Source organism: Paramormyrops kingsleyae, chromosome 19, assembly GCF_048594095.1.
Source record: "Paramormyrops kingsleyae isolate MSU_618 chromosome 19, PKINGS_0.4, whole genome shotgun sequence".
In the NCBI taxonomy this organism is placed as follows: domain Eukaryota; kingdom Metazoa; phylum Chordata; class Actinopteri; order Osteoglossiformes; family Mormyridae; genus Paramormyrops; species Paramormyrops kingsleyae.
The window spans coordinates 8,679,936-8,705,189 of record NC_132815.1 but is presented as its reverse complement, the minus strand read 5'-3'; the positions used below and the strand labels follow the sequence as shown (position 1 = coordinate 8,705,189).

The 25,254-nt window shown below is 46.2% G+C and overlaps 2 protein-coding genes across 5 annotated transcripts; both read right to left on the bottom strand.

The window, feature by feature from the left end:
• Positions 1–468: 468 nt before the first annotated feature.
• On the bottom strand, positions 469–3,606 carry uts1 (urotensin 1). Of its 2 annotated transcripts, XM_023831582.2 has the most exons (2): positions 1,739–3,606; positions 469–1,154 (listed from the first exon to the last, which is right to left on the bottom strand). In XM_023831582.2, the coding sequence occupies exons 1-2, from the start codon at positions 2,027–2,029 to the stop codon at positions 639–641; spliced, it is 807 nt and encodes a 268-aa protein (XP_023687350.1). In that variant the 5' UTR covers positions 2,030–3,606; the 3' UTR covers positions 469–638. The 2 variants fall into 2 exon arrangements, with proteins under 2 accessions (XP_023687350.1, XP_023687351.1); XM_023831583.2 differs by having other exon boundaries at positions 469–3,606.
• Positions 3,607–3,678: 72 nt separating this feature from the next.
• Positions 3,679–24,455, bottom strand: mpv17 (mitochondrial inner membrane protein MPV17). 3 transcript variants are annotated; one of them, XM_023831584.2, is made up of 8 exons: positions 24,174–24,455; positions 22,983–23,063; positions 13,491–13,606; positions 10,669–10,761; positions 8,387–8,482; positions 5,628–5,660; positions 5,457–5,509; positions 3,679–4,772 (listed from the first exon to the last, which is right to left on the bottom strand). In XM_023831584.2, the coding sequence occupies exons 2-8, from the start codon at positions 23,053–23,055 to the stop codon at positions 4,703–4,705; spliced, it is 534 nt and encodes a 177-aa protein (XP_023687352.2). In that variant the 5' UTR covers positions 23,056–23,063; positions 24,174–24,455; the 3' UTR covers positions 3,679–4,702. The 3 variants fall into 3 exon arrangements, with proteins under 3 accessions (XP_023687352.2, XP_072559140.1, XP_023687353.2); XM_072703039.1 differs by lacking the exon at positions 24,174–24,455 and adding an exon at positions 24,144–24,165; XM_023831585.2 differs by lacking the exon at positions 24,174–24,455 and adding an exon at positions 23,840–24,113.
• Positions 24,456–25,254: the final 799 nt, after the last annotated feature.

The following is a 25,254-nucleotide window of genomic DNA, read 5'->3' as shown; positions in this document are numbered from 1 at the left end:
AACTTTATAAGTTAAAAGTATCACGACACTCCTGCTTCACGGACAGAGCCTGAGAACATCATAATCTAATGAAAGTGTGAAGCTCATTCAATGCTCCTCGTTTGCACAATAGCTGTGTTGGAAACACATATTTCATAAGGTCACTAAGCAATTAAGGACCTGTACATATGTATATATACAACAAAAAAGTGATCTTTTTTTACATTGGTCAAAGGCATGAAAAAGTAGGTCCCCTTCACAGTATCCCACAAACGGATCAGGCTAATGTGTGAGGGGAATTACTGTTTGAATCTTCATGTCAAAGTCACTGCTCGTCTATTAGTACAGTGAACACCCACACAAAAATCCGAACAATACAGGACGAAATGAATACCAGAGAAACAAAGACTGATGATGTTGAATATGTTTCTATATAACGCATGTGTTTTCATACCAATCTCACCGCAACAAACAGTACAGGGCCTCGCCTTGACCATAACGTGTTTAGTTTTACTGTTTTACGTACAGAAATATACATTGTGACTTCGAATGGCACGATGAACAGCAGTTTGGGTAAAAGAAAAGCAAAACTAACTGTGGAAGTGCCGGGGCATTCGTTTCGCTTTGAGAATGGTTTTAAATTACAACGAAGTGAAATATTATTTGCCGACTTCATCTAAATACTTGCGGTTTAGTTCCGCTTGTTCTTTCTGACTTTCAATCCTCGCCATTTCGATCATGTTTCGGAGCAGGTGGAAAGTGAGATCAATGGAGATGGGCGGGTCGTCATTCCTCTTGGACAAGTCCACGGGCTCCTCCATGCTGTCGCCGTCGTCCAGTGACTGCTCTCCATCCACTAGCGACAAGTCGCGGGCCAGGTGACCGAAGCTCTTGCTGGATGGTGCCGTCATAACCTGGAGGCTTTCTATAGGAGATCGTGAAAGACCCTTCGGGTTCCTTTGCAGATACCTAAGTATTTTTGCACCTATGAGGTAGGAGATGGCATTATCGCCGGCCTTTAACAGAACCTGGTCCAGTTGCGTCTTGTAACCGTGACCGTCAAAGATGCTCAAGTCCCTTGGTCGACCGGCACTGATGCGGATGTTGGTGGTCATGAATACCGTGGCCACCAGCAGGACCAGGGGAATAGGTTTCATGGTGGATAGACAGGTGCCCTGTTAGCAAAAAATACATTAATAAATAAAACTATTGAGAAAAAAATAAGAATCGTTTTCTAATTGACGATCTTGGTACCCGGCGTGAGAAATTGAACCAAGCAGGAGATATATACGAGTATTATTTATATAAGCGTCCAAGGTAGGATATTTTGTGAATTTTGAACATATATGACACATAGCACAGTGTGTGCGTGTCAGAAACGTAAGACATTTTTATTGTAGACATTCTGTAATCAAATTGGGTAAGCAATATGGAGCGACACTTCTGAAATAACGTAAATGTAAGGTTCATTAGGCTTCGAAAAGGTAAAACAAATATAATTAAAATATTTAAAAATAGCGAAAACGTATTTAATGAGCTTGCAAGTGAGGTTGTTATAGCATATACTATAATCATATGTTGCCTTGTTCAGTTCTGGAACTAAGCTAAATATTGTAAAGTTTTCAATACAGTCATTTATAAAAGTCGACCATTTTCAATAGCAGTAGTTAGATAAAGGCTTTTCTTTTAGTTTTAGTAGCTTTCAGATGGTGGGTGTCAAGCAACAGAACAGAAGGACGGAAGAAAATCGCGGACTTACTTTAATCTTCTGAAGCGCCGTAAGTTTCTCGCAGGTGGGAAAAGTGCGACTCGAGTCCGCAAAGCGCAGCTGGACGGGATGCGGCTGGTGCGCCACTTGCTCCATGTTTATATACATCGGTGGCAGCTCCACTGACGTCAATGCAAGTTCATAAACTGCCTGTAAATCAGCTGCGTTTGAACTAAACGCCAATGTTTTGAACGACTCGGCGGCTGCTATTATAAAATCCAGCATAGAGAGAATTAAAGAACTGCTTTTTATTTTGTAATATTTTGAACGCTGAAATACCATATTGTCTTTCCACGGCGTGTCTTTAAGGCTGGGCAATGCAATATCTGATAAAATATCAATGAAATTTTTAGTATAACAGATTTGCAGAAGCAAGTTACCGCAAAACACTTTTTATAGTGATTTTCCAGAGGCAATAAAAAGCAGTTCACCGAAAAGCCAATATAAACGGAAAATGATTCCCTGACCCCTCTTGCAAGGAGGGCGATGGAGTAATAGGCAACTGCCGAAAAATAATTTATCTATAAACGTGTAAATCGCAGAGCACATTTGTCAGCTACAAATGGCAGTCTGTTAAACACAGCTGAGAGTTACTGAGTTTCGGGGAAAAGGTGATCCGGGTGTTAGAGGCAGTACATTGGGACGAGGGTTGTGTGCAGAAAACAGGAACAGACTAAGATGTTAAACTAGGTTAGTTTGTCTGCAGAAATATGGCAACCGATGTGTAGATGTTATCGTAGTGGTTTAGCATTTTTGATTAGAAGTTGTCTTGTTTCTACAGAAATCAGGACTGAATACAGATTAACTAGTGGAATAAGTTATATTACCGTGATTTTTAAAAAAGTTTTAAGACAACAATAAGGCAGTCAGCACCAAACGATGGCAGGTGTCCTTGTCATCTCACACAACCATCTCGATAAATTCTGATCACTTCCGTTGTAAACATAACTAGCTAAACCGCTTTCCAATAAAGACTTAGATTAAAACGTATTTACATCCAAAACAACCAACGTGGGACATATGCTTCCGTAAACACGGACTAGAGAAACATTACACCGCTTTATTAAAACAACTCGTTAAAGCCTTAAATTAAGGCATTTTCTGGAAAGTGATTAACATTTTAGAAGTACTTTATGTTGAGTGATTTTGAATAAATGTAAAAGGGGACAACTGGCTGCACAACGGTATGCGAGATCTGTCCTTGGTCCTGAATCCGCAGTTTCGGTATTGATCAATGGATGAATTCATCGGATCGTCCCATGCGGGGGCGCCATCTACATAAATCAGGCCTAAAAAATATAAAGTTTTCACCAACAGTAGTAGGTCCATTATGCAATATAGCATTTTCATCCTAAACCACCAAATGTATTCAGTTGAATCAATGTGAATTTTTGCACTGGTCCCGATGTTCCCCAGTAGCTTCCGGAAGATTTTCTTTTACTTCTCAGTCGATATACCTCCGTATCCAGTTAGCATCATAAAAGCATTAATCATACTCAGATTAAAATATAACTCAAGCCCATGTAAATGCTGGATCCACCATAAATGTAGATCTATTAGCAAACAATCATCTAAACATAACTCTAACACATTAAGTTTAATTAATCGGGCCTTTAAGGTTATACTATATAGAGATTCTGAAAGCAGACTAATTGAATTACTTAAAATAAGATCATTAAACAAGCATACAGTTCGAGCCAAATCCTGAATAGCGCATGACGTCATCCTTCACCACAGGCGCTTCCAGGGTTTAATGTATAAAGAAACGGGAGAATTAATTCAAAACGGGGAGATTTATACAGTTCAGTTTCATTTGAAAATGTTATAGAGGACCACTTATTCGCAGATACCCAAGCATTTTTCACACACACACACACACACACACTATTTTTTATAAATGACATCAATTTGAATCCACATGACTGCAGTAATAACATTGTATTTGGTTTTCTTTTAATAACATATGCAACCACTATACCATTATAATGTAAACTACATTTTATTCATTTTCACACACAGTACTGTATCATTGAGCAATTAATTCTGCCTAGTATTAGTCCACAGGAACGTCCTAGAATGCACAGAAAGCACTTTGGTCCCAGAGACCCATCATCCTCTGCTTCTTCAGGTACAATGAGTTTCAACACCTCTTACAGACTACTGCCCCATTCTCCCTCAACCTCTCTATCCAGTGATTTCACCAAAATGGACATTTAACACTTCGATTCAGTTCGCACCGTCTTAATTTAAGTTGTTGGGATATTTGTCAAGTCACTAAAATCAGCACACACTGTGGCTGTTCAGGACCGGGACTGGGATTTGATACGTGCTATAGGTAATCAGAATTCAGAGCTTTAGTCATCTTGATGACAAACGGCAGGGACGCATAATTAAAGTCCAAGTGGATGTGCTGCTGTTTGCTCCATTATTTGCTTCAAACAAGCGATATCAAAGTCATTATTTGGCTAATAAACTCTCGGACGTAACATGACGGGTTAAAATCAGCAGCTTACTTAAAGGTACTGTGAAAGCTCCAGGACTCAGGCTGCAGGGAGTTGGCACCACATACCCCTTATCAATATCCAATCACAGCATCTCCCACAACCAGGTGACCAATGACATGCCGCTGCCAAGATAATGCAGTCACATGCATCATGCATGAGCCGCTGTCATTGGACAGTTTCATTTAAAGGGGCGTCTTTCCAACGTGTGGTTTACGTGTACACTCATAGCACCCAGACCAATGCTATACCTAAATGAAGAGTGTGGAATATTTTAATTGACCATGAAAATCTAAAACACAGCTTCAGGTAGAGTCGTCTTTGCATAGGATGAGAAACTGTCAGTTAGCAACAATATGATGCAGAACCACCCCCCCCCCCCAAATAGTGTAGATGGTTCAGTTTTCTCCAGCCAGTGCAAAACTAGATAGTCCTTGAACTTTGAACCCGATCGTCACATCTTATTGGCTTTCCAGGACAGGTAGGAATTCCATGCAATGGCAACGATCTGCACCACAGCAAGCCTGCAGGGCAAAGTTCCACAGGGGGTTAAACACAGCCAGACCTGCCTCTTTTTAGATGAAGCTCAACTTTCATGTTCAGGTCCTATAAATGGACTCTGGAGCAGAAGAACTAATGGGTGCAGTTTCAGTAAATGCTCTGCAGGACCGAATGGGTTAAACCGTACTGCCCTACAAAAGCAAAACGCAGTGTCTACGTTGACACGTGCAGTGGTAGGTACATTATAGTGTTTTCTTCAAAACAAGCATAGCCGAACTAACATTTTGTTATGAGATAAAACAGAGTCTAAAGAGAATAGATTTCAGGCATAATTCAGTTTTGATAAAATATGTAATTACAGTGTTTTGCCTCTGAACGGCAGCGTAAGCTACATTCGGGTGTCATTTACATAGTAAGCGTTTCATGTTTCCTAATGTAATTTAGGGTTAATACTTATGTGAGTTTTCCCCATGTGATAATCTTCCACTGCTGTTTGCCGTTGATTGTCCAGTGGATTATGGAAAGCCAAAGATAATATCTGAAAACTAAAATTGTATCTGAACACACTAAATCAAAGCTAAACACAGGAAAGTTGTATTTGAGATGTGTATGTGTGATTGGAGCTCTGACTTTGGACAAGCAAGTAATACCTGATTTTGGTGGGATTGGTAGGAGTTACCGTAGACAGAGGACCAGGTGACACTCACCTGTGGTTCAATGGGACAAAGTAAAAATTGGCCATCTGGACTGCAGGCCACAGCTGGAAAAGGGAGGGATGCTTTAAGAGAAGTCATTCCCAAAAAGCATCATATGTATGAGAACTGGTGGGACTTTTGCCCCTCTCCATTTCAGCCTCTTCTTACAACGGAAGGACTTACGGTATAATTGGAGATCAAGGCGTCTGTATAATCCTGGAGGAGATGGAGAGAGGTTGTTAAAGCACAAGCTGAGCAGAAAGCCACAGGGGCGGATCAATGCCCACACCGTAGGCACCTATACAGCAGCGCGTTAACCAGCTATTTATAGTGGCAGTTAGTGTGCTGGTCATGTATTGTCCCGCACATTGACGTCACATCGGTAGGGCCACATCTGCAAAGTATTATCTGCTGGGAAGTTCATTTAGGGATGGAGAGAAGGTGGGAAGGGAGGTGGAGCTCCTGGTCCTCCCAGCCATCGAAGCTCCAGACGGGGAACGAGCCGTCAAGCTGAGCCGTTATAAAAACCATAATGGAAATCTGGGTTCATTACCACTAATGCCGTTTATCCTAAAGGCTCTGGTGTGCTTGACCTCCAGATTCAATAAACTCTGAATGGCTCTTTGGACTGAGTCCTGCTTTAGATGAGCGGAGAAGTGTGCAGAGTCCTCTTACACCATTTGAGTCCCTCCCCCGGCACGAGGGGATTTCATATTCCGTAGCTCTGTAAACTTTCGTCACAACTGGTCTTCCAATTTACAGTGAATGTTTTTGAGACCAAAAGGGCCACCTTGTAACTGATCTGCCCTCTGCTGGCCAGAACACTGAACCCATGAAACTACAGCATTAGTGGGGAGAAAACCAAGCAGCACAAACGTTCACAATACAGTTTACAAAAAATACCATCAAATGGTATTTCACCAACACAACGGTCACACGATCAGTCAGTACGACGTACAACGCACAGAGACCTAGTAAAAACTCTCTGGTTCAAATACCAGTACAGAGTTCACCTCTCACTACCTCTAAAACGTGCAGCCACCCATAAAAATCGCGTACACTCGCTGGGATGACTGGTAAAATCTGAAGGCTCAGTGTCCAGCATGGCAACGCTCACGCTTTCGTAAAGGTCTAGTTGGCCCCTGGAGATTGCCTGCCTTGTCTTTTAACATCACGGGCCCGAGCGAATGGCTGCATCTGTCATTCGCTTCCTGACTCTCCTGACGTTAAAACGATTGACCTTTTTGTCTGGTTTTTGAATCCAACCGCATCCCGACATAAATAATCAACGGGTGGCTCATTGAGCGTCCATTCTGCGTGCGTGACCCGCGTTTGCGGTCCTGCTCCTTTGAGTCATGAGTCACCACTAATTATAGTTGGGCAGCACCGGACCCATGTAGGGCCGCTTCCGGCCGCTACCGGGCCGGTCCATTCTGCTGTGAGCAGGTCCACCTTCTGTGGCAGTGAGCTCTGAATGTGGCAATGTGAATGAATGGCGGGCAATTCTATCCACGTCAATTGCATACGATTTTTATGTTTCGTCCACAGCCATAATTACAAATAAAGCATTTCTAAAAATTATTGGCTGCACAACAATTTATAGCCCCAGAACAATTATGCAATCAAAATGCTGATTCATCGCAATTGCATCAAATGTTTACTATTTTTATTAAAGCAGATGTATTTTGCTTAATATTTTTTGCTTTTAAATACACCGATAATTGTCCGCTTTTATTTCTCTGAAAACCTAGTGAGCAGGTGGGTCATCTGGATGCTCGACAGGCCTGCAGAAGGCTGACACTCAAAGCAGGGGCTTCTGTTCTCAGATGTAGCCCAATCATGCTTAAAAGCATAACATACGTGAGGCGTCAGGTTCGGGGAGGAATGGCGGGGCGGTTAAGGGTCTAGGGGGACGGCGAAGCACGTCTGGCCTGCTCCCGATCTGTCACTCGGCGAGATGACGTCGCTGAGCGATGCCCGATAACGAACAGCCCTCTTGATGATCTGTGCCGAGGTCTCGATTAACCGCATCATTCAGCTTCTCATTAGCCGCCACCCAACCTGAGCTACTTCGCCTTCCAGTTTGGCGTCCGGCTGATTCACGTCTAAGGACATTATAGTGGACTTGCATCCTATCTAGGTTGTACCCCAGCCTGGTGTCCTACACTGCCTGGGATAGGCTCCAGCCCCCCCCCCCCCCACGATCCTGACTGGGAAAAGCAGTTAGAAGTTGGGAGGACAGAGGGATGGACAGATAGGACTGGACTGGACATTTCAAGGATGCAGATTAGAAGGTATAGCTACAACCAGGGCCATAGGGACCGGGGTGGATGGGAGAGGAGGAGGTATTACCCCCCCAGTATTTAATCTGGCTTCATTTTTGCCCCCTCCCCCCCCCAAAAAAAAGCTGAACTTCGCACTTAAATTATTATGCTGTGTCCCGCCCCCAATATAAAACACTCTCCTACACCCTTAGCTACAGCACAACTCTAATATTGCGCCTGGAGCAAATGGGTTGAGTCAAAAATTTGGACCCACTATTGTACTTCAGGAACGTCGCACACGCAAGTCCAGGGCGTTTGCTGGGACGTCGCCAGCAACTGACTGTAACATCGGCCCCCCCCCACCGCCAAATCTAACAGTGCGGCGGCGTCTGAGAGCTCAGCTATTTACAGACGATAATGAAAGTGCCAGCAGAACATGGGACACAATCGCTCGGTGTTTACTGTAAACAGAAAGCGTCTTCCTGGCCCGGCACCTTATGGGCAACTCAGGAAAAACACGACACAGCTTCTGCTCTTAACCATGGTAGAATTGTTATAATCACCCTACAAACAACCAAACAAACGAACACAAACGTGTGATACTGACAGTCCGGCAGGAGACTGTAGAGTGGCCTGATTATTGGGGCCTCGATGTCCGCAGCTGGAGGTCGGTCTTACCCTCCTGAGCTTGGTGATGTTCTCCTCCACCGTCAGGCCGTTCAGAACTCCAGAAATGCCCAGGAAGGTGCCCAGGAAGCAAGGAGCGAAGGCCACCTGCACACACATCACAGTGAATCACCCTGACACAAGCTTCCTGGAAACATCCATCACGTTAATGCGCCGTGTGCAGCTCTGACGGACGCTGCATGACTATGACGCTCTCAGCGTTCGCGCTGCCCCCCCCCACCAGCGAAAAACGGCTGCCTTTACCTCCTATGAGAAAATGAGTTAATCGGATGATGGTCGTAATTACGTGATTCTTAAAAACAAAGTTGGAGGGCTATTATTTTAAACTGTTGTTGTTCCTTCTTTGACTCAGTCATGTCCCTAAACATCGCCTATTAACGTTTCACTCCAATTTACCCAGAAAAAACCCCGGAGGCTCTGAAAAGCTCTAAACGAGAACTGTGATTGGCCAGCTCTCGGGGGAATTCTCCCAGTTCGGCGTGCAGGTGACAGGGGGTGGGGGGCGTCACATGATGAGCGATGGCCGCGTGATGAGCGAATCAATAATGCAAGCTCCTCACATTTCCTCTGTTACACGAGACAAAATGTGCTTTCGGCCAGTGATGTTTGCTGGTTAAAATGAATTGGGCAACCTTCGCACTCTTAAATATTCGGACAAGCCACCAAAAGGCCTGAGAACTGCACCCCCCCCCCCCCCACCTCACTTCTGCAAGAATTGGTTTCTGCCGGACCCAGAAAGCAGTGCTGTCGTTCAGCCTGCCATTGATGGCCTTCTTCTAGACCTCCATCTGAATGAGCACCAAAACAGATCACCTGTTATAATAACAAAGGCTGCCAATCGCTGCTTAGATTCTGACACTCTGCCTTGCTCAAGCGACTGCCGCAAACCTGTGCGATAAACGGCACGGAAAATGGCTGGATTTACGTCACCGTGTTTAAACGTTCACTTTCCTTCTGTGCCCCAGTTTTTGTTTTCGTGCCCTCCCTGCCCTCCTGGCACGAGGTGCCGTCCGTAAGGCCACCACCAATTTCTGCACCAGTGGCGCAGCTTCCATGACCTTCAGGGAAGGTGAGACGGGCAGCCAGGCTTCGCTTCTTCCCTTCTTGGGGGGGGGATGGGACTGGAGCAGCAGATGAGGGGGGAAAAGATGGCTCCAAGCCCAGGAGGAGGAAGAAGAATGGAGGCTTTTATTGGCCGGGATTTTCACGCCGTTAGAGGAACGCATTCCTCATAAAAGGCAGTTCCTTCATCGAGCAGATAATTCACTCTCCACGGCTCTCATCCTGCGGCCTGGGTTCCTGGCAGCCACCTTAACGCAACTTATCATGTGAGCCCTCGTTCATACCGCCTCCTGCAGGAAATACATATGGATACAGGAGAAAACGTGGCCCGGGAAGAATGTTCAACGTCTGGCCTCATTTGCTCGACGTCTCAAAGAGTCCGTCTGCACGATGAGCTCCCCTTGCAGACAAGAGGCAGCTGGACAACACCGAGTGCAAACAGCCATTTACCCGATTAGCTCGATCCTTCCGAACAGGGGTTCTAACGCAACATGGCACAACGTTCTATACACAAACAGACCCTAACCCCCAGCAAACATTCCTCCCATTAAAGAAATAAACAGTGACTGTTACTGATGGCCATGTCAGAGCTGTTTCCGACCAAAGACCGAAGGATTCATTCGTCCTATGACACACAGTGACCACAAAGCCATTATTCTCCATGGAAACAATTCCATTCCCGCTTGGCATGCCATGACCCGGAGGCAAGATCTCATCTAACATGGGCTCTTCCTGGGCATCGTCTATGCCCATCCATCAGAATAGGTACCTTCCCGCCACTGCCAAAGGTCACCAAACACTTCCCCAGACATCCCAGATGGCAACGCCCCTGTCTCCGCTTGTTCTCCATTACCTGCTACCTTATGTCCTGCCTCTGGGACACCACTGGGCTGCCACACTTTACTGGGCATTAACCTCCACCAGGTAGCTCAGAAGATGGGATTGGGGGGGGGGGGGGTGCGGGCGGAGGCTTATACTTCGCTCATGGAAGTTTTACTTACACAAAAATGTTATAAAGGCAGAAAGAAAAAAACCGATTGGTTCAGAGAGAACCAATCAGATTGTAGAGGAATGAGGAGGTGGGATCAACCAGTCAGATGTCTTGGTCCCGCCTCCTCCAGTCACTTGGACCCACCTCCCCAACAATCTGATTGGTTATCACCCCACTCCGTGAATTTCAGGCACAGACAGAGCAGGAGCGGCCGACCCACCTGGTCAAAGAGCATCTTCTTCAGTGCCACACTTTTTCCTGTCCCCGTGACGAGCTTGTCCAGGACCTTGTACCAGCCACCCACCACGGGGCCCTAAAACCAGAAAATAAAGGAACAGCCATGACTCTCAAGGGCTTCATGACCTCAAACAACCGAGCCTACAGATTCACGAGCCTGGCAACTCGCGACAACCAAGTACCGTCCAAATCACTGCGGACCCTGGCAGGGTCAGCTAGAAACCATGCACCTGATGATACACCGTTTACAGAATAACTGCACGGAGGAGAGGTGCACCAAGAGAAATGCCCAGGGCCAGCCAAGCAGTGGCGGGGTGCAAGTCCTGCTCCGTGCCACTGAAGGAAAGGACGGGACGCTATAAATAATCATCAGAACGAATTTCATCATAAAAACAGTAAATATTTTTCTTCATCTGTGAAATTGCGTAATTATCCAGTCATATGTTGCTGTTATTCTCCAGGATGACCGCATGCTAATATTAATAGCCACTGCAGTCACATGTGCGACCGTCTTCCTGCCTGCTTGGCTAACGCACGGGCCACATTGTTCCAGATCCTTCATTTTCCCCGGCATCTGCGCAGGGGAAGAGACATTTTTGCAGATTGAATGTTTGCGTCTGCACATTACGTCACGCAAATAAAAGTCCCGGAGGCGAACGTGAAGGGAATACTATTAAAAATAATGCTAACATAACAGAAAAAACGGACAGCGGCCCCTGCCCAGAATGGGCTATGACGGAGGTGGGGGGGTATTTGGCCAATTATGGCTCCCTCTGTCGCAGCAGGTGAAGTGGCCGGGGGTATCAGGCATGCTGTTAACATTTGATTATGAGATTCATTTCCTTGAAGGGGTACAAACCAAAAATAAAATGATTGATGATTTTATAATCACACACGCAGCAATACGCTCCGAAGAGTAATCTGTTCGGGTGGGGCGGAGCTGGAAGGGTTTGTCTCGCCCAGTACCTAGGAAGACTCGTGTTTCCATCACCACGTAACGTGACGACCCAAGATGGTTCCGACATTGCCGACGGAGACCGGGACATTCTGATGCCGCATCCTATAGAAGGGTGCTTGTGAAATTTCACAGTAGCATTATAAAGCACACAGGTCCAGTTTTACCTCAGTTATAGTCAGTACTCACACAACCTAGACTTTCTGGTTGGAATAAAGTACGTACTGCAGAGGTATCTTAACTGCAGGGGTGGAATCGAATTCAGTATATCGGTCGGTTATGATTAGTAACGTAATGAAAGTTTATGGTGCGAAAGTTGCTCAGATAATGCTGACATACTTGGAGGAGCCATGGAGATATTTTTAGCTGCTAGCAGTGTTAAAAAAAATGACTACAAAGTAACTACTTAAAGTATGATGAGGCATATCAAATACTGCTTGGTGTGGGGGGGGGAGGAATCAGGACAAATATATCAGCCCTGTGGGGGCCCTGTCAGAAAAATACCACTGACTTAATGTGTTTTTCAATCTTCCTTAATTCATGGACCTGTAAAACGGACCAGAACCCATACAACCGGGAACTAGCGGCAGGCAGAGATTTTCTTGTATCGTCCTTGAATACTCTGCATGTTTTTTTTACAGGTTTCCTCCAGGTTCTCCGGTTTCCTGCCGCACTTCAGAAGCGGCACTTCGGCCAGCTGGAGCCTCTCGGATGCAGACGGCGACTGTGCGCCCTGCGATGGACTGTGTTCTCCGCCTCCCTTGCACTTCCTGGGACGGGATCCAGGCCCGGAGCAAAACTCTGCACCGGATAAGCAGTTACGGAAGATGGATGGATGAATCTACATCTAGTTAGCATCTGTGCCTGAAGATCATTTATGAAGACGGCTAGTTTTTATATTTCACGGCATCCCACAGATCATATTAAGGTTCGTTTACCCTGTGATCTCTCTTTCATTCATCTACCCGCACGTCCAGGTCTGGGTTGGGGGGGGGGGGGGGGCTTGAGTCCATACCAGGCAGCTAAGGGCGTTTCTAGAATTTATTAAAGTAGGAGGTGCATACGAGGGGCCGTAATTCATATAGAGGGGCCAATGCTATCAGCAGCCAATGATATGTTTTGAATCTGTAAGTGAGAGGGCACTCCGTGGGCCAATCAGCTTTCAGTTAGGTGGGGTCACAAGGGTAGTGGCCCCCAGGCAGACAGCATAGGCCTCAAGCCCGGTCCGCCCCACACCCTGGCCGGGACGTCCATCCATCACAGAGGCTGTGATCACCGTGCCCGTTTTGCAGGACACAAGCACCTTTCAGTTCCTGCCCCAGGTTCCGGTTCCCCATCAAAACAGGCCGATAAACGAGTCATGGAAACACAGTCTGAACTCCGGAGCCCCAGCGTGATGTGGCTGCTTTTCTGAGGCTGCCGTGCCCATGCCGGGTCCTGGTGGTCGCCTGCTGCGGAGGTGAGGCACGACCGCGGCCCTGCCCCCCCCCACACACTCCCCTCGGAGCGTCGACGTCCCGGTCATGGCCTGGCCTCGCTCTGCCCACTCCTCCCCGCTCTTCCGACAGCACAGTTGGCCATCAGATGGGGGGGGGGGTGGTGCGGTGCGTCAGCCCGCAGTGAAACGCCGCGCGAACGGGCGCAGCTGGCCGTCGCTGGCTGTCATTGTGTCGCTTCGACTCCGCCTGTCCACATGCGACACCCGGCTCTCCGAACACAAATGAATGCACGCACACACACACACACACACACACACACACACACACAACCAGGCAGCCCTTCTAACTCACAGGCACGAGACAGAGGTGCCGCTTTGGGCCGGAGCAGAGCGGACGGCGGCAGAGACTCACCACAAAGACGAAGCCGATGCTCATCATCTTGGCGGTGCGCGTCAGGCTGTGATTGGTCAGGCCGCGCCGCTCGATCAGCTGCTGCGAGATGACATCCCCCACAGCCACCAGGGAGCCTGCCAAGGTGCCAGCGACAGCGGTGTTTGGGCACGTCGCTCTCCAGGACCCCCCCCAGGCCTGTCCCACCCCCCCAGCCGCTCGACTGGCACCACCCAGCTGCACACATAGACCCTCCGCAGATGTGCAAAACGGTCGCCGCAGGATGTGGGCATCCGGCACTTTCCGTGCAGCGATGGTTTGGTATCACTATTATAACAACGCACACCGGTGGGAAGACATGTCAGCAAAGTACTTGGAAGTGCAGGAGAAACGGCAAGATGGAGGACTGAACTTTTTAAAGTACAACATTTGGGGCTTTACTGTACTGTCCGTATTGTAAAGCGTCCCTGGGCCAGAGGCACTATGATCTCATTGACTCTGCTGACTTCACTACCCTCCATAAGTCCAGAAACTGGAAAAGTAGAGAAAGCTACAAATTTCTTAAGTTCATTTGAGAGTCAAACACAGATGAAAACAATTGGGATGCTGGGGGGTGGACACACACACACACACACACACACACACACACACACACAAAAGCCTGATGGAGGCGCCAGTGAGGACCCAAAGCAGGTGGGTCAGCTGCAGACTGGCCCATGCACGCTTCCAACCAGCAGCAAACACTGACTCACATCCCATGCCATCTGGCGTCTGCATCAGCGCCGGCTCGCGGTGACGCCACGCACAACTCTACCCGGAGCTTCGCAGTCCAACCGCAGACGGCAGAACGAGCGGTCGCAGGCAAAGCGGGGGAGGCAGAAAAACAGTGCTTTAAAGGGCCAGGAAGATGCCGAATTAAATGCCCCCCGGTCTGTTGATCCGCTGATCAGCATCGGACAATCACTGGGGACCACGGGGGCCCAGAACGTGATATCAGCAGCCCCCCCCTCCCCCCCGATGGGGCGGCCCTGACCATCGACCGGACCGCTCCTCTAATCAGGCCGAAATGTCACTGCGGGCACCCCGGGCTGCTCAAGTCATTGATCAGCTTCGACTGGGTGGGGGGGGGGGCGTGACTTAATGAGCTCACTATTATTCATGAGCAGGGTGACAGCTGATGCCACCATCGTGAGCGAAATCGCCAAGCCGCCGCAAGAGAGGATCAAACTGGAGGCGAGGTAAGCTGGAACCATGAGGAGATCAAGAGGAAGACCTGGGCGCTGGGCTTAAAGAGAGAGGCACGTCTCAGGTGACTCAGCCCAGTTTGTGGTGAAACATAAAACCCCAGAATAACCTCCCAGAAAAACCCTAAAACTGTTTCAATTAAACGAAAGGTTAACTGAGCATCAGAGGACAGGAACGTATCTGGTGGTTCTAGCAACGTCTGCACACCAAACACCCCCAGGATGTGTTATCTTTCAGTCACTGTCATGCTGTCAATTTGCCCTCAAACAAAAAAGGAAACAAAACTGATTCAGCGGTAACAGACCAAACACGCCGTTCTGCTTGACCAGTCATCCCACTTCATCCATACACTGCTTGATGCTTGGGCAGGTAAAACACTAACTATTTTACCCAAAACAAGAGCAAAGACTCGGAAAAACCTCCTCGCACCGTTCATCAAACTCAGTCGTGTCCCGACGGAACTATACAAAACCGTCATGGCTGCCACATCGACATGCTGCACAGAACCGGAATGGGCGACTTCGCCTGTTATTACAGACGCATCAAAAGGCAGATGCAACACAAAGGTGCAAGAGAGCCCCAACGGAGGGGGGGCGGGGGGTCGACTAAACGAGAAGGTCAATAAAGGCTCTCCTCCCTGACCCCTGTAGGGACTGAATGCCCTCCCTGGGAGGGGGGGGGGCTGTTTTGTTTCCCCAGTCATGCCTTCGCACAAACACGCAAATTTAGCCAGGTCTGACGGCATCGCCGAAACCGAGCACAAACACAAATTTACACCAGTCACGGCACGCACATCCCCCCCCCCCCCCAAAACCCCACCCTCCCAAATACCACCGTTCAGCGGCGTAAAGTCTTTCGGAGGCAGCAAACAGAGTAACCACGTCGGACGCGCGAAAGGTCAGAGACGACACCAAGAGATGATTCGCCGCCGAGGGGAATGAGTAAAGTGCGAATGATGACCCACAACACTGACAGTCCCTGCACTCCGCTGCCGGCACTGGGAGTGTGAGTAAGCGGCCGCAGGATTCCGCATTTAACATCCCGCTTTGTGTCGGTCCAACGTCGGGTGTCTGGGTGGGAGATCTTCGGCTGGTTGATCGGCCATCCATGGAGGGGTCCGAAGACGGAGAGCAGAGCCAGACGGAGGCGAAATAGGAGAGTCTGGAAGGAGCGGCGGCTAGCGCGATCTGCACGCGTGAGAGGGCGCGGCCGCTGTCTGCCCCTGACAGACAGACAGGTGATGGTGGACGCGTCACCGCCTGCTCCACAACAGAGAGCTGTACCCTTCCGCCGCATCCCCAAACTGGCGACAGTGAGATGCCTATTTTGCAGGCGAAACCCCCAGTCGTTTGTGTTACATATTTGTTTGTCTGCACTTTATCCACCTCTCTGTTATCTGCAATCGAATTTCCCCCAAAGATCAATAAAGTTCATCTCATCTTAAATTCGCAGCAAAGGGCTAACTAAAAAAAAACAAATAAATAAAATGGAAGAATAAATAAATGAACAAAAGAACGAGCAAGCAAATTAAACAAACAACGAAATAAACAAATTAAGAGTAATACAGTGATCCCCGCTATATCGCGGTTCAGCTATCGTGCCCCTGCTATATCGCGACTTTTTCCCCAACGCATCACAGTTCTCTATGATGTGTGTGTGTACATATACACACACATTAGTGCTGGACGGTATACCGGTTCATACCGAAAACCGTTTATTATTGTTATGATATGAATTTTTCTTATACCACAATACCGGTTTAAATAGCCTACACAACGTTCGGAAAGTGTTTAAGGGGGGACCTTTTTCACTGCCGCACCGCTAAAAATGTACCGCGAAAAGATCAGAAATGGAAGATATAGCTGACACTGGAGGTTGTCAAAAATCGATTCTCAGATACTAATCAATATGGAAAATTAGTATCTGATTAGATATTCATTTTCACCATTATTGGTACCAACAGTGCGGTTTTCGCCTCATTCGCCACACTTCACACAGCACCACTACAGCGTAGGCGCATGTGCCCGCACGCGCAGGCCCTCCCCTCCTCTCAATAGCCGCTGAACGCATTTGCGCTGGTTAACACACACATACCGAGTTGGCCGAACATGGCATATGCTGCAGTTGAAGGCATTTCGCAAGATGCTTTAGTTAAAAAATTTTTTTAAAAAAAGCAAAAGTGCCGTTTGGATGTATTTTGCAGACGAGCATGGAAAGGCTGAGGGTTTCGATAAGCCTCTACGTAAACAGTGCGACAAAGTTGTGGTGACAAAGTCATGTAGCACATCAAACCTGGCGAAGCATCTTAAAGATCCCATCTTCATGAGAAATTTTGCGAGGTCAGTAAAGCTTGCGGATCCAGCAACACTGAGCTATTAAACCCTTATCAAAAATGTTAATTTGGCCGGCGCATACCTTAACATTAGCCGTATATCTATAAGCAGTTAGCCAACAAACACGTTAGCCATATGTTATCATTAAGGTAGCAATAAAATAATATAATGTGGGAACAATGCAAAAACGTAAAACGAAAATGTGGTAAACACCCAGTCATTTCTTTAAAAAAAAAATTAAAAAATACCGTCGTATACCGTGAAACCGATATAATTTTGAAAAATACCGCGATATAAAATTTTTGGTCATACTGCCCAGCTCTAATACATATACATTACATATTATTATTATTATTATTATTATTATTATTATTATTATTATTATGTTACTCATATCCGACATCCACATGTCATATGTATTTACAAAGTGTATTTTAATAAGTTTACATGTGTTTAAATATAATATCGCGGATTTTCACCTATCGCTGACGGGTCTGGAACGTGACTTCCGCGATAGGTGGTGGAACACGGTATTCAGAACAAGAGGCTGGATGGGGAACAGAAAGCTCTGGCAGGCTGCTTCTTGGCGGTTTAAAAACCGGGACTCCCAACTAGCAGGGACCTCAATGCAGAATGGGTAGGTGGTACAGGGAGATTACATCCTGCTCACATCTCACACCAAGTTTAAAAACAGCCCCTTTCGTTGCTTATTAAATAAAACAAAAAAGTTAAGAAGTACAGCTGGACTGAGCTAAAGTATCTAATGCTGAAACGAGTTACCCGAGGAATTCGGGACATGAGGGGTCCAAGGTGACCCCTGGTCTGCAGGGCCGAACGGCGGACTCTTCCTTAGGGACACATCGTAAAGAGAGATTTACCATAGGGAGGTGTCTGCGTTGCTGAAGTGAGTGACATGATGAGCTTTTAAATTAGATAAAATGGGTGGAAAAAAGATTAAGTAGAACAACTTTGTAGTGGTGAACACCTCTCAAGGTACAGCATGTCCAGCCAAACCGGCTGTGCTGCTATCTCCCCCTGCAGCTAACCTGATCATTATTCCCCCCACCAGGATCAGCAGGTAGCACGGACACCCTAGTCGTGCATTCCATGACGAGTGATAAGAGATCAGCAACTACCAGCTACAGGTCAGCTTCTGTCTGATCGAGCCCCCCCCCCCCCCCCGGCGACTAACTAATCGCTAAGTCAGGCAGAGACAAAGCAGGCGGGACCTCCAGTCGGATGTGACCCAGCGCCGGCAGAAAACCGCTGACGCCAGTATGGTGGCCCCCGGGGGGGGAGGGCATGCCCTGCTAACAGACTGATAGGATATGCGCGAGAATGATCTGTGACACGACTGAGAGCCGCCAAGCCAAACCCCCACACGGCGTTACACGGCGCACACGAGTAGAAAGGCCCGTCCGACATTTATACAGCACAGTGCTTTTTTTTCAGGGATCCCTTATGTTGATTGACGTCATTGACGTCCTCACCCCCCAATGAGCTGAAAGCGAGGCAAGGCATGATGGGAACATACACACAGAGGGGCCAGGAGTGCCTCTGGCCCACGGCCAGCACGGACGCAGCCACGCCTCTCCATCGCACCCTGACCGCGAGGCAGAACCCAAGGGCCAGAAGGCCGTGCTTGCTCGGTACGGCGTTTTTAATTTGCAGTTTTCAATTATAGTTCTACTTTTCTGTGAGTTTTCTCCACCCCTAACAGCTTCCGAGGCACGCCGGCCGGACGGGGGCGTCCGCAAAACGCCCCATGCCATCGGTTCCCTTCCTTTAGCTAACGTCACCGCGAGCGTTTGCGGGACGCGCGCCGACTGTGCAGTAAGAGGAGGGAATGCTGAAACAAGAAAATGACTGAGGGCTCAAAAAGATGAAAACACCTCATACTCAGACGCTGCCCGGTGTGTTTCGTGTGGTACTTAAACCCTTTAATCACACCGTAAACAGCACTTTGATAAAGGAGTCTGATTTGCAACTAAAATAATTCTGTTCATTATACGGATGGAGAACAGACATCTGATCAGACCTGAGATCAGCCACAGGTCCTACTGGCCTAAAAAGGACCCTTAAGTTTTAAACAAAGTTGGGGGGGGGGGGGGGTTGGCTATGTATGATGTGAGCAATTCTGTGAGAATTGTCAGGAACACAGGGCATCCAGGCAGCGCCAACCAAACACGGACTGATGACTCGCCGCTTGGGTGACCCTCTGCTATAGTTTTGAGTCATCCCTCCATCTTTGGTGCACAAGGAGCCGTCCTGATGGCCGCTCCACCCCCCCCGCCGCGTGGAAACAAAGGCTGCGGATCACCGCTGAGCACTGTGACCTTGGTTACGCAAACGTGCCCCCCGTTCAGCATTGAGGAGCAGGAGCAGAGGAGGGGAGGGGGTCCGGTACCCTGCGGCCCATCCCGGAATAGGCATTCTGGTTACAGGCGCGGAGTCACTCTCAAACAGAGCAGAGCACGCTGTCATTTGTTTAGCCCGCCTTGACGACGCTTCTCGTCCATCCGAGGACCGGATGACAAAGGACATGGATGTTCCCATCAAAAGGAACAAATTATTCCTTGCCGAGAGACAGATGCTGAAACACCAGAGCAAATCCAGATGAGAAAAATGCAGCCAAGGGCTCAGAATAAAATGTGAATTTAAAAGCGGCAGCTCGTGTCACTCCATACATCTGCCACGTACCTCGTCCACAGAATCCACCTCACCCCACACATGCTGACTGATCGCTGATCTATCCCTCCTGTTCACTAGCAACACTTGAAATGGAGCCAGACACAGAATCTCTCTAACAAGCATGTTTTTTTTTTTTTTTCTTGATTTTACATAGGAAAGGCTACATTTACGTCTAGTCACTTATCTGACTGCTTTGATGAAATCGGTCCTAGTCTACAGCCACTTACCCAGCTGCATCTCTCTCTCTCTGGCGTAGGGCACTGAGAGCGACCAGTCTCCAGGGACGGCAACAGTTACAGGTCCTTAATCGCTACATTAGCTGCCACACTATTCAGAATGTAAAAATCAATTAGGTCATTTGTCCTAGTGTAAAAGATCCAAAATAGCAACGAATCGGTGCCACCAATCACTGGGGTTAGAGCAAAATATATTATATATATATATATATATATATATATATATATATATAAATAAAAGTGCACAAATCAATAACCAATCACTTCTGAATATTCACTTATCCATTTCACAGTTGTGCTGGAAGCGATATGGTTAGTTATCCAGGTACACTGCAGTTTCGTTCATAATGTTACACAGATTCATTTTCAAGATCTTCGAATGTCAAGAAGCAACACATGGCTCCTGTCGCCAGCGCAACAAGCCAAGCAGGACTTCAGCAGGTAAACACACAATGTGTCTAGGTGCCATGCTGCCATCTAGTGGTGTGGAAAATACACCGTCAGCACAGAAGACATTAAATCTCTGGAATAGCATTACATTCACATTTATTTTACAGGTGCTTTTGTCCAAACGACCAGATATGCGAGGTATGCTCGAGGTCAGAGAGCATACAGCAACCTGGGAACAGGTGGAGTTAAGGGCCTTGATCAAAGGCCTAATGAAATGATTACTCTACTCCATGAGATTCGAACCCATGACCTACTGGACATAAATCCCTAAGACACCCTAACCCACTGAGCCCCAGGCGACAGTCAAAAAAGTCTCATTTCCCGACCTGGGGCGCGTTTCCTGAAACCTTCTTAACGCTACGTGGTTCGTACGCTCTGGCGTGTCTCTGGAAAAGTTCTTAGTTAAGTATATCTTCCGTAAGATATTCCTTCGTAAAGTTGGTCTCAGCCTCTCTAAGCTGTTTCTTATCGCTGTCATCGGCTCATACTGCTCATTTAAAATAACAGAAACATTGTTAAGGGTACAGTTTCATAACCAAACATCACTTAACTGAAAAAATAGTTGATCCATATGATTTAGTCTGATACACGACTACAGTCTTCGTTAGGTTTCGACCATGGCCAGTGAACAGGCCATGTAATGCGTGGATTCATAAGGAATAGATAAGGAATGCGCTGTTTATTTTATTATTGGGAAGGAAGGGGGGGGGGGGAACATGCCCCCCCAATCGACACCCCTGGAATGCACACACCTCTCTAAATGTGCCAAAGTCACAGTATATCAAAATGTTGGTCCATGAGGTTGATTAGAGTTGACACTGCATGTTCATTTAGATATAAGCACAATATTTTCCCCCCCAAAAAGTACCCTGAAATAATCATTAGCAGTCAATAATGAAGCACACGGGACATTATCCTATGTGAATAAATGAAGTTATATTTATATAGTGCTTTCAAGACATCCAAAGTGCTTTATAGTAATGCAACTTTTCTGTCGGCTATTGTCACATTGCTTGTTCCAGTACCAATGACATGCACACTTATTGGTGCACGCTGGTGTTTTATAGGACAAATAAAGATAAAATGGTGATACTACAATCTGGTGAGGTGGGTTCGGGAAACCAATCGGCGAAAATGATATTTACGGTTAAATAATTCAGTTTGATTTTTATTTTTTAGCTTCTCCCCAGTACTGATTAATGCAACATTTCGAAAGGTTCCTGCGGTGTTATGTTTATAAAGAACGCCGCTTTCTCTCATGCGACAGCCAAGCAGTTGCTGCATGGAGGGAATAATCAATACTCGAGCCATCGAGTTTCGGCGCCTATTAAGGTCGCACTTAAGAAGCTCTCCCTTACACAATCTCTTTAGAGATTGTTCGGGAAATAGATGAAGGAAATTAAATGCCTTTCGTCAGCTATATCTTTAGAGTCTTCGTAAGATGCTAAGAGTTACTGTTATCGGGAAACACACCACTGAACATTACATTTTCCATTATTGCCTTTGTTTTAAAACAGCTCCTTGTACATAGTAACAATAGCTATATTAACCTGAAGTGTTTCTATACTTCAACTGGCGAAATGTATTCATTTCACTGACATCGAGTCCCGTATTATACTCTACATCTATGTATTTTTTTCTCTCCTTTTTTCAAGTATATAAAAAGGCAAGATCCTTCTTCACTGGAACCCTATCGATCTTTGGGCTGATGCATCTCATGTTCCTTAAGCTCTGAATCAAAACAACCATCTCAGAAGTATCAGCACGCATTGATTAGTGTGGACGACTTCGGATTCACCTTTCAGACTTCTGACCTCCTACTGTGACACACTGAGGAGCGAGACAGTGAACCCTTGTTCTGACCTCGGAAGTCAACATATTTAGCAGTCAAACATTTTGAGTCGGGGTAAACAGCTTATATGAGGTACGAGACTTAATCCGTTTTCAATTTTTTTGAAGGCTATAGCCATTGTGCTTCAGAAAATAGTCAAAATCAACTGCCTGGTTGACCATTTAAGTCAGAAAAACCAGAAATTATGTCTGGGTTGGTCTTAGAGCAGGGGAAGGCAATCTTATCAGCAAATGGCCAGTGTGTGTGTAGGTTTTTGGTATAACCTTTAGGTCAGCTGTTCAATCCATGGTGTGAGGACTCTTCAGCCAATCAGTCCTCTGATTGGTAATCTAATTAGGGAGTTGCCTACCTGCCTCTTAGAGCATCCACTGAGCCTACCCCCAGAAACAGAGATATTGTAGGTCAGAAAAAAATCTTTCTGGGGGGGCTGATCATTTTATCCAGGACACACTGGGTTGTATGAATTCATGGGGTACTGAAAGCCTTGTCCACGTGTACATGGATATTTAAAAAAAAAAACTAAAAAAAAACGTAGCTTTTCTATGCCTTTTGGCCTTTCATCCACATACAAACACTGAAAACAGTTCTTTTGTAAAACAGACGGAGATTTATTATTTTTTTTTTTAATAACGGAGGAAAAACACTGTTTTTAAAAATACCCATATATGTGTGGACAAGGCCAAAGATGAGTGTGGGTTGTGCTCACCGGCAGTGACTATCTGCACAGTCCATGGCTTCTTAGACATCAGTGCCTGATAGGCTCTCCACAGGCCTGCCATACTGTACACTGGAAAACAAAAACACAAACTGGATAGAGTCAGGTGAACCGACAAAAATCGAGAAAAAAAAAATCTTTACACTGTATTATGCAAAGTGTGTAAAAATATTAAGGCATGATTTGGAAAATTAACTCTGATTTAAACCTTTTAATTATCATTACTTCCAATGAAATGTGACGACAAACACATACTTTCTACCTAAATTATTCGTCAAATAAAAAAAATTGAGAATTAACACTTTCGTGTTTCGTCCATTGTCTCTCGGGCTATTTATGAGGATCGTGTAGGCGAGGAAAAATAAATTACAAAAAAAAATCTGAAATCCGCATCTGAAAGAATATTTAACCGATTAATTACTGCAACTCGCGTAACGATCCGCAGCTGGAAGGTTGCAAGCCAAATCACAGGTTAAGGACGAAAATGTGCTATGTCAAAAAAAAAAAAAAAGTCCACATCTGATACTTCATAACCTAAAACAAGACAACCTGTCATGGGAAATAAGTGGTAACATCGTTTCTTTATAAACGGAGGATGAACACCAAGCAAACAATGTTATGTAAAGGCTTGACAAGGCCGGTTTATTGCAGATATCGGTCAGCACATTCTTGTTTTTCTAACGTTATTTTAATGTGTTTAATCAGCATGGGGAAAATAGAAGCCCAAACAGACTTGGCTGAGCAGCTCTTTAATCCCCGGGCATTACGGGCACACGTGTCCGTCCCGCGGTCCTGAAACTCAGCTAACCGACATGTCAGCAGGGGAAACGTAACTTAATGCCACTTACAGTTTGCGTAGAACTCAAATTAAAATCAAACAATTGCAAAAACGCGGCGTCAAGGAAAAATAATATCCTAACATTTGGAATTAAAATGTAACACATACACTAGAAATGGTTATACAATCACACACGATATAGCTTGGAAATAACAGCTCAACTTTTAGACATCTTCCTAAATTTGAATTCCATGTTATACTCATGTGCCTCCTAGCTAGTCAGCAGTTCAAACCATATTCGGCCATTTGACCATCATCTATAATGAGGCATTAAGTTTGCACACTTGAATTCAGCACCCCGGCGTGTGCATTACATTGAATATCAATATGAAACTTCAACGTGCCTGAGCGCTGCGAGCGACGATCCTCATGGAGGTCGGTGACGTCACTTCCACAGAAGATGAAGCTTCCGAACGGCTAATAGCGCCTTCTGGCGGCCAGAGAGGTCGCTGCGGGGACTTAAATGGTCGAGGCTTGTGCTTCAGATTAAAAAAATGTGGGTTCAGTGTTTGATTTTCTATAGGATTTACAATAAAACAAATAATCAATTTTGACTTTTAAACATTTACTGTTAGAGACCGAGTTTGCAATAAAAATACCGACAGAAGTAATATCATTTGTGATTGAGGCAAATCTGATAGCTTTGAAGGCTAGACCAGGATTTCACTTGAGCACAGAGTTCTTGCTGTGTGCTGATTGGTCAGTCTCCTATAATCATGCATGTGTCACTAATGCTAATGTGAAACAGTTGAATGAGTCTTTCAGTCAAGGAAACAAACTAGTCAAAGCACAAGAAAAGCTGAACTATTTGGCCGAGCACAGGAGCCTCTCAATTTGAAAGTAGTTTATAAAACCTGAAGTAGCTCAAAGTGTCCTCCCTGACATGGATTATCTGGTCACCCTATTGAAGGCCGACTACTTTGTCAAACCGTTGTGTTGGTCCGTGTGTCTGTATGTGTATATACATATTTATATTCACTCATTGACAAAACAAAGTTAAGCACCCAGAAGTAATGGTCCGATCTGGATGTAATTTGGTACAAGGCAGGGCCGTCAGAAGCATTTTGAACACACTGACATTAAACTAATATTTTATGTTAAATGTGGGGGGGTCCGAACGAATAATTATGAAATGTGGGGGGGGGGGGACACGTCCCCCTCAGATTTAATGGCGGAGACACCCATGGTACAAGGGCAGACCAGAAGTGGGTATGTAAATGATTCGATTTGCAAGGAGCTGGCATGTCCAGTCACCAGACACAGAGGATGCCTCGTAGAGGCATTAGACAGCATTAGCAGCACTTGACAGTTTGATCGTGGTTGCATTGTGGGTTTGCATGAAGCTGGGGGGTCATATTGTGCAATTGCTCCGCGTGTGAGGCATTCAGATGTCACAGTCGCCCGATGTTGGAACCAATGGGCACC